The sequence below is a fragment of the Lactuca saligna genome, chromosome 8 (assembly GCF_052625555.1).
Source record: "Lactuca saligna cultivar CGN05327 chromosome 8, ASM5262555v1, whole genome shotgun sequence".
In the NCBI taxonomy this organism is placed as follows: domain Eukaryota; kingdom Viridiplantae; phylum Streptophyta; class Magnoliopsida; order Asterales; family Asteraceae; genus Lactuca; species Lactuca saligna.
This window is the reverse complement of record NC_136424.1, coordinates 25779819-25789786: the sequence shown is the minus strand read 5'-3', so window position 1 is coordinate 25789786 and position 9968 is coordinate 25779819. Positions and strand designations below refer to the sequence as shown.

At 36.2% G+C, this 9968-nt stretch overlaps 1 protein-coding gene across 1 annotated transcript; it reads right to left on the bottom strand.

Annotated features, from left to right (window-relative positions):
- Positions 1 to 5901: 5901 nt before the first annotated feature.
- Positions 5902 to 8547, bottom strand: LOC145010994 (UDP-rhamnose/UDP-galactose transporter 2-like). Its single transcript, XM_078969594.1, has 5 exons — positions 7955 to 8547; positions 7104 to 7288; positions 6830 to 7030; positions 6565 to 6732; positions 5902 to 6473 (listed from the first exon to the last, which is right to left on the bottom strand). Exons 1-5 carry the CDS (start codon positions 8082 to 8084, stop codon positions 6129 to 6131), a joined length of 1029 nt encoding a protein of 342 aa, XP_078825720.1. The 5' UTR covers positions 8085 to 8547; the 3' UTR covers positions 5902 to 6128.
- Positions 8548 to 9968: the final 1421 nt, after the last annotated feature.

Genomic DNA, 9968 nt, shown 5'->3' with positions numbered 1-9968 from the left:
GTGTCTACAGTGAGGCGAAACTCACTTCTCGATTTGATCAATAGTTGATGAGGTCCCAACTCCAAATCTCAGCTGTAGCCGTCACCTCCAAATGGTGTCAAAAGGTGGTGTGATTTTGGATCTAAAGAGCTTCACTCCTCTAAGATGGTCTCCACTTCTTTCCTTCTTCTTCAAAGGCACAAAAAACACACACTCAAGCATAGAAATGCTTTACAAGACGGACTAAGGTTGCAAAAACGTGCTAAGAGGATGGAGACTGAAGAAATGAGGGGAAATGAGGCTATAATGGGGTTTAAATATGAGCCAAACCCTAAAAAATAGTGTTTTCATGTCTGGCACGTACACCTTGCGTATAGAAGTGTGCCTAGTGTACTAGGGTGCTCCCTAGTACTCTCAACATACACACGTACGCATGGCGTACTCCCCCAAAACCCAAATTATGAAAATGCCACTAGAGCCCTCATTGCACTCTTTCTTTTACTTAGGGACCAAAATGCAATAAAGCTCAATATAAGGGTCAACAATGAAAGTGCCTCAAAATCAGATGTTACAATTCTCCTCCACTTAACTTAGACTTCATCCTCCAAGTCTACTGCAGTAATAACCCATGGTAGTGTTTCCATATCTCCACCTCGGGTCACTCAGACAGTCCTCCCTAGAACCGATTCGAACTAAAATTCAGCTCATTCAGACGGCTAACTACCCATACCATCCTTGACTTACAAACTTTCATCATTGGAGAAACCATCACAACCTTCCCAAAATACGGAAATCCAATACCTCAACTGACTCTTAAGCAAGCAAAACTATCTCGGAACGCAGTTATTATGATATATTTACCATATGAATAATACAGAACCCTCCTGACCATGACTTACCTTGCTGATTCCACTGGGGAATTAGGACTCCTAACTGTTCTCTGTTGTTGAACACTTCATCCGAAAACAAGGCGGCCCACAACACGAGCCTCAGCTAGATAACCATTGTCGTGAGGCACAATCAATGTTATGACTCAAGTTTTAGGAACCAAGTTAGAGTTCCAGTTATGACTCAAGTTTAGTTGTTAGGTACTCGTTTTTATAGGAAAGGAGACGGCTTGATCGCAGCGCATCACACTATGGTTTTCCGTGCATGAGATCTTTGGGATTACACTCTGATATTGTTTTATGATAACTTGTTTTGATTATTTCTACTTTGGTTTTGACAGGACATGATATTATGGATCTTTTATTATACTGATGGTTTCTTTAATAACGTGTTTAAAAATGAAATTTTTGGTCTGTATTTTTGGGATGTTATATAATAATAACCTTCGGCCCTCGCAGGGGAATCGATACCAAATCAATAGAGTATCTCTTGTTGAACAAGTTCAGGACACACCAGCGATAAACCCTCGAAGAATTCATAGAACGATCACCAACAATCTCGAACTCCAACGAATAATCCAAAATCCTAGAATCATCACTAAACTTGTGACATCCCCAAAATATCAGCCAGAAAAGACCGATTTTCATTTATGCTTTTAAAATAAATTCAGAGTAAATCCATTGGATTTGAAAGAATTGCGGAATTTGTTCCCAAAAACAAAACATGATAAAACAATGTTTACCAAAGCATTTCATAAAAGAAATGTATTTTTCATTATATAATCAAAACACGGGGTGTCATGTTCCGATATAGACCAATAAGCATAAACGATAACATTACAAGTCATTCAACAAATATTTACATATACAGACTTGTAAACAAAACAACTTGATGGTTCATCCATCTTACGCCCTTGCGCCACTTCCTGTAATACAAATAAAACTGAGTGGGTCAGGCTTGGGAGCCTGGTGAGCATATAGGGTTTTTCAACCCACAATTAATAATTAAATTAACTATTATCAACCAACAATAACTCAGTTACCCATTCCCGTTATTCTCACTTTACGTCCCTAAAATAACTAACACAAGGGACCTAATCTAAGAATATTTTCATCGGGGTGACAACACATGCTGCGGGGGTTCCTCAGCAATATAAGTCAAATAAGGCAACCATGAGGGGGATGGAATAGAGCGAATGAACACCCAAGTTCATTAACACCTACAGGTTATGAGCCTGCTAGCGTTCCACTAGACTGTCTAGAAAAGTCTGTGGTCGTCATCTAAATTCCTCTAGATGACTGGATCAAAACAACAACGAGGCCTCTCATCTGTTTATTACACACCAACTATCTACCCATGTTCTACCCAACATATTAGTAGATAAAAACATACATTTTTATACATATTTTCAAAACCTGTATAGCATGCTTGATCAATACATTTTCCATATAACAGATGACGCACACACACATAACACGTATTTCATATAGAAATAATCAGATCTGTAAGATAGAAGAAAGTGAATATACATTCACACACATAACAACAAAATATACACATAACACGTATCTCATATAAAATACTTCATAATTATACGTTAGGAGAAAGTAACAACGCACTCACACGTATAAACAACAATATACTTAATACACTCAAACCATACTTGTATTATTATTGCGTTTATGAAAGGTAGTATACACTCACTTGATAAGAAGATGATTAGACAGCACTACGGCTTGCAAAAATAGTAATCCGCAGCAGATCTGGAAGATCTCTACAAAAATCGAACTTCTCGCGGGCAGAGCTTCGGCTCGGAAACCGCACTTCTCGGGATCTTTGGGATCTCGGGACTTGCTTCGGGACTTTTGAATATTACTGGGGCTTTGGGGTACTTCTAGCACGCAAATCGAGGTAAAACGGGAGAGAGAAGAGAGAAAATAGCAATCCTAAACGACTGGCCCTTCAAATCTATTTATAGGGCAATTTTGGCCCTTGCCATGTCGTGGCAACCTTTTTCCATGTCGTGGGCTTGGTCGTCACTGCATGCGTCATCCCAAGTTGCATCTGGGGGCCTCCCGGAGTGTCAGGACACTTTCCACGTCGTGGCACTGCTTGCCACGTCGTGGTCTCTGACAGTTTTGGGGTTTCGCGCCCCGAACTTCAGAAATTCATAACTTTCGCATACGAACTCCGTTTTCGACGTTCTTTATAGCGCCGCGAAGGTGAGATCATGATCTACAAGTCTCGTTTAGACTCCATTGGCTAATTTTGACTTTATTTTTAATATATTATAAGTATATTACCTATATATTATTTTTAGTAGGTCGGGACACGAAAACTCCGTTCGAAATTCATAACTCCTTCATCTGAACTCCGATTCCGTCCGTCTTTCCGTCGTTGCACTACTATCGATGAGATCTTCAATTCTCATTTAGATCACTAAGGATAGATATCTATCTACCTTAAATTCACTATTTACATCGCTCTGGGTCGTGCCGGTTCTGTCGCGAAACTTCGACATGTCATAACTTCTTCGTTATAACTCGGATTTCGGCATTCTTTATATCTTCGGAAACCTTGTTTTAACTACTACAACATTATCTAAAGATATCGAGTTTATTTTACACTTAAATTTTGACACTTATTTTTATTCTTAATTAATCAAACCACATAATTAAGCAATTAAGCACAAAACACATAATACTCAAATAATACACTTCTATTATTTCAAAACGAGTTACAAAGGTTAACCTAGACCATTACAAAACTTCTTGCTAATCGCAAGAGATTTAAAGGATCGGGTAGCACCCAAATTAAATAGAACATAAGCAGTCATACCATTGACTAAGAAAGTCCTTATACATGATCAGATTCAATATAAACATAAGTAAGGAAAGCAATACAAGAGATGTAACCTAATTGGCTTACAACAAATACAATTCATGGGCTATCTAGAATATGGGATAAATATATAATATACACTAATACACCCCCCGCAGTTTGAGCGGGATCACGAGAGCAAACCCTCAAACTGGACAAATAATTCGTAAAAAGTGAGATTAGGAGGCCCTTCGTGAAGATATTTGCATACTGATGACTAGAAGGGACATATAAGACACAAACTTGTTCGGCGGAGACTTTATACTGTACAAAATGTATATCAATCTCGACGTGCTTAGTTCATTCGTGTTGGATGGGATTAGTCGATAGGTAGACCACATTATGTTATTGCAATAGACAATGGTAGCCTTGGTCAGCGGGTAGCGAAGTTCCTGAAGAAGGTTGCGTAGCCAACATGTTTCGGCTACAACATTAGCTACACCCTTATGTTCCGCTGCAATGCTTGAGCGAGAGACAATAGCTTGGCGTTTTGAAGGCCATGAAATTAAGTTGTCGTCGAGATAAACGCAATAGCCACTAGTGGAGCGACGAGAAGCCGGACATCCTCCCTCCCCCATTTGCATCAAAGTAAGCAGTAAGGCTCGTAGTGGAGAAGGGGTGAATATAAAGACCATCATCCAGAGTACCCTGAATATACCGTAGAATGTGCTTGGTGTATCGCGGGGGTCATACATGTAGAGAAAAATCTGCTAAACAGAAAATACAGTATCTGGACGAGTGAAAGCCAAGTACTGGATTCCACTCGCAAGGTTACGATAGAGTGTCGGATCCTGAATAGGAGTACAAGTATGATCTAACTTAAACGGGTTTGGTCACCATGTTGAGGAGATATTAAGTTAGGGTTCTATAGATCCACATCTTGACAAGAGATTCAAGGGTGGACCATTCTTCATCTTTGTCTCCTTTTAGCTTTGATGTCCCGTCGAGATGACCATGCACACCAAACCCGGTACAATGGGTTTGGAAAAACTCTCCATAAATCATAATTAAGTTGATTCAAGTCGAGAATGAGCGGAACAAAGGCTTTGATGTTGGCAATGGCGTATGGCTTCATGTTTCCACCATAAGGGCTAGATGATTCACCGGTCATGATGGAGAAGAAGAAGAAGAAGAAGAGTGATCAGTGGTAGCAAAAGATCGAGAGGAGGGCAGCAACGACAAAACTAGGTCGATACCATATTGGAGTTATAATATTTTCCCGTAAAACATAACTTCATTCCATAAAAAATATATATATGTATATACATATTACATGTTTACAAGGGATGTAACCTAATGGGCTTACAACAAATACAATACATGGGCTAAATATATAATTTACATTAACAGTGAAATGTCAATATGTTAGACCCTGGTCTCCTAAGAAGCCAAAAAGAATAAATATTATGCTTCTATCTATTCTAACTTAGAATGCCACGTCCTTGATTTGATTAGGAACGAACATGCATCGTGTTTGTAAAGGATCTAACGTTCACCACATGGTTGCACACTTACTCGTTTAGATGGGCCACTTGTTCAATAAAAAAATAGGGACCATTGTTCCTATATATATCATTGATCTTATACATTGTGCATCGTAGTTCTAAATGTTGGGCATCGTGTTTGTAAAGGAATAACGTGGACCATGTGATTGGTCACTCATATATCAACATTGGTACTTCTTAATAGTTGTAAGAAAATGAAATCTTTTGAACAATTATTGTGTTTCTTCGTTTTTATAAATAACAGTCTAGGTTTTTTACTTTATCTTGCAAGGTTAAATCGAAAAGTGATCCCATTTTAGTAAATTGTCTCTTTTTTTTTTTTCAGTAAGATTATTGAAAATACAAAAAGTTACCAGCTATAAACCAAGACCAAAACAACAATGTGAAGAAACCGATGCCCAATTGAAAGAACAACCAAAATATGATTGATGATTGTGTTTTTTTAATTTTTATTTTTAGAGATGATGATGATCATCGATCATATTTATGTGATAAGTTGCCTCAATTGATATTTTTGTTATTATCTTTTTTTGCAAACTATTTGAATTCTGAAATTATGCTTATAAAAGATATTTTCAATCTATTTGAAGAACCTTTCACATTATCAAGTAGTAGATGAAAGCAAAAACACTCAATCAGCATCAACCAATTAATCATAAATAAATCTAATGAATTGACATAAAAAAGTTTCTATAACAGAGCATCTGCAATGAGCTTTTGAGCTACATAAGAACACTATATAAATTCCAATTCCTCATCTAATCTTCAAATGCATAAAGACAAACAATTGAAAGAACAACCAAAATATGATGATCATCATCATCTCTAAAAATAAAAATAAAAAAACACAATCTCAAATTTTTTTTTTTTTTTACTCTACTTTGATTCACCAGCCTCATAATCTTTCTCCAATCCATCCTTCAATAAATTTAACTCCTCCTCAGTCAAACTATGCTTAGGATGTGGTGGGCCACCCTTTGTAGCCGCCTTTTCAACCTCAACCGCCCAACTATATATCACCATGCCAGCAACCGCCACCAACATTCCAAGAATGTTCTTGAAAGTCAACTCTGAGTCAAACAACAGCCACCCTAAAGTCAACACACATACTGTTTTCATATGACCCAAAACCTGAAATGAAACTGCAGAAAATCTCCCAATGCAAAGGTACTGGCTTATGTTGCAGAAAACAGCCAATGAGCATGAAATCAGAATGAAAATCTGTCATCAATCAGATTAAATTAGACATATAATATTAATACTTTATACTTCACCAAAAAAAAAAAAATCAAAAAGAAACAAAATTGCTTACAATTGCACCAGAAGAAATGGTCTTCATGTAGTCTGAAATAAGTCTTCCACTTAGATAATAGTCAATGAAAGGACCAAATACAAGAAGTGATAGAGCTTGAATGGGAGCTGTTTTACTCAACAATTCAAAAGCTCCAACTGAGTACTTCTTCTGCAATGATCCTATAGACTGCATCATATTTATATATAAAAAAAGAAAATCAATATCTCAAGCTCATGAGTATAGATGAAATGTTTAAAAGATGATTAGAATTTAGAACACTCACAATCTGTTGCAATGAAGTTGCAAGAACTGCAACACATGCGCATATAAAACCTTTGGCATTGACTTTGACATCAGTCACAGTGCAAACACCAACACCAATCACCACAACCACAACAGCAACTTTCACTTCCTTTGAGTAACGTTTACTGTGAAGAATCCATTCCATTACACAAACCACTGGGATCATGCTAAGTTTGGAAATCTAGAAAAAGAGAATGAAGTTATGCATTGTGGGATTATGAAAGAATCTTTTGAATGATGTAAGAGCTTCATACTTGGTAGAATCCAACTGAGTTCAGCATGAGACTGAGGTTCATCCCTGTGATTGACATGTTTGCAACAATTGAAAACCAGAGAAGCTCCCATAAAGGAACATGCTTTGATGCAGTGTATCCTGTTGAGTTTGACACGAATCCAACTAGTGCAGTTACAGCAAAGTGGAATCCTGTTAATGTTGTGGCTGCAGAAAGCAAAATTGAACAGAAGATAATTAGTATAAACAGTATCATAGGAAATTAGGGGTGGAATGAGTCTGCCATTAGGTAATAATAGGGCAGATTATGATGGTGGTGTATCATAAAGGCAGAAGAACAAGAGTAACAACTAAAAAATTTAAGATCTGAAAACTGAGAGTAGGGAGTGAATGGAGATTTTCAAAGGGTTTAATTGATCTATAGAACGGAGATAAGTTTAAGCAAATTCTTGCATAATTGATGCAATGTAGACATTGTAAACACTTCAATTGGATATCGTTGTATTTTGAAGACCGAACCCTATAACAGGATTGCGTTCTGTAAAAGGCAATCATATAGCGTGGAAGAACAGTTAACCTAACAAAGTAAAACTAAGTTTAGGATTTAGGATCGTGCAAATTGATGCTTGGATGCAGCAGCAAATCACGGACGAATAGAGAATTCTCCACGGATCAATAAGATCACAGGAAACATATTGCATATATATACTACAGAGATACAGATATTCAATTATACCAAACGATCCATGCACACCCCTCTCCCAAGTCAGAAAACGATAACAGGAAGCAGATCTAAACAAACACCCAAATCAATTAAGGTACAGAGAATGAATTATGGATTGGATCTGAGGAATAGAGGAACAAGTGACTGACCGAAGGTGAAAGAATAGCCATTGGCGGACATGAGTTGCTTGTTCGCCATAATGATTCCCACAGAACTTATAACATTCATAGCCCATGCGCCCATATCCGAAACGGGGGAAGCTTTCTTCTCGCTCTCCATTTTCCCTCTTCTTACTGACTCGATCTCGCAAACGGGTATCAAGTAAATCTAAAGAAGGAGGGATAGAAGAAGAGGGAAGCAAGCAAAGAGAGAAAGAGAGAGAGAGAGAGAGAGAGAGAGAGAGAGAGAGACGTGAGAAGATTTAGAAACCCACCGACGGCAATTTCAATAAAGGTCCACACTCCAAATGGGGTGTGAATTGAATTGTGAATTATGAATTGTGAATTGTGAAGAGTGATGAGTAATGAGTTGAATAAGACCAGACCCACGACGATGACAGCAAGAAGAAATCAAGATTCCAAGGAATAACAGGATATCAAGCGATGATGCTGATGAATGATATATGCGGTGATCTAGTCTCTCAATCGATCGCAGATGGAGACAAGATCCATTTGGGGGAAAAAGAAATGGAAAATAGCTTGGAATGAGCTGCTGCCTAATGGACTCTGGTCTATCTAACATCTATTTCTCTTTTTTCTTTTCACCTTTACTAATATAGACTCATTGTTTACTCATCTTATTCACCCTTTTTGTGGCCACCAACCATGATTCATTATTGGTCCTTTTTTTTTTAACCTTTGATGTTACTATTTTAGTTCTATATATAATAATAAGGTTAATGTTTCTTTTTTAAAAAACTGAAATGAATTATATAAGATCACATGTAACATCCACCAAGTACTCAATAAATAGTTTGTTAGTTTTTATTTATAGTAAGGAGTTACTTAAAGTAATAATTAAAGTGATTTTTTCATTCATAAAGTTTACATTATGATGATAAATCATGTGCTAACTTATCAATTTAAGTTGCATAATGTTGAATTGTAAATTTAAGTGTCCTTTTTTATTTATAGTTTGCAATTATTTTAAAGTAACAGTTAAAGTGACATTTTCATCATCATGTAGTATTATAGTTCATGTTATAATGATTAAAAACTAATGTACATATAAAAGTGCATATTAGTTATAATCAAGTGAAAATATTAATGCTTTGTTCATTTTTTGGCAACAATAATTTTACAAAAGCAATAACATTGCTCACATATGGATTTTACATAATGAGGCGGGATGTTCGGATCACCATTGATACATTGGAGAAATTCTATTGATTGCTTTTCATGTGATTTAGGATCGACAGTTGTCACGTGTTGAAAGAAAAAAATAATAATAATAAACTTTGTAAAAGGAAGAAACGTATGTGAAAAAACATTCCACCCCATGATAGTCACGATGACACGATCATTGTGATACAAGGGCTTACAATCAATAAAGGGTGAAGATAGAGTTGCTAACATGAAGAATTAAAAAGGTTGCTAGCTATTTTCATAATAAGAAAAATAAAATTATTGACTAAAGATAAATTTTATTAAGATATTGTGTCGTGCACGTGACATATGATGTGGTTACAATTGTATCGGGTTAGCAAGATCAGGTTTCTAGGTTATATATCGTTTCAATCAATTGAAAAAATATAAGTTTAATGTTAAAAGTTAAAACCGATTTAACCAAACAAAATGTGTTTTAAAGAAAAAGAAAAAGAAGTGTTATGGTGACTGTTTGTGAGACAATTGTATATCAAGATAGTAAAAAAAAATTCAATAAATGATAATTTCTTGATTTCATGGATATTCAAATGATTGCTCAAAATACTATTGAAAGTGCTTGCTACCTTAAGCAACTATAAATGCACTAACCAAATGTTGGTTGTTGAAGTTAATACTAACAATTTATTGACACATGAAGTATTTATCATACAAAGTATAGTATGACACCCAAACACAAAATATTCCAATAATATAAAATTTGTCGAGAAATAGCCAAATACGTTAAGTAATAGATGATTTTCATGCAAAATATAGAATGGCATTGAAGCACAATAGATAT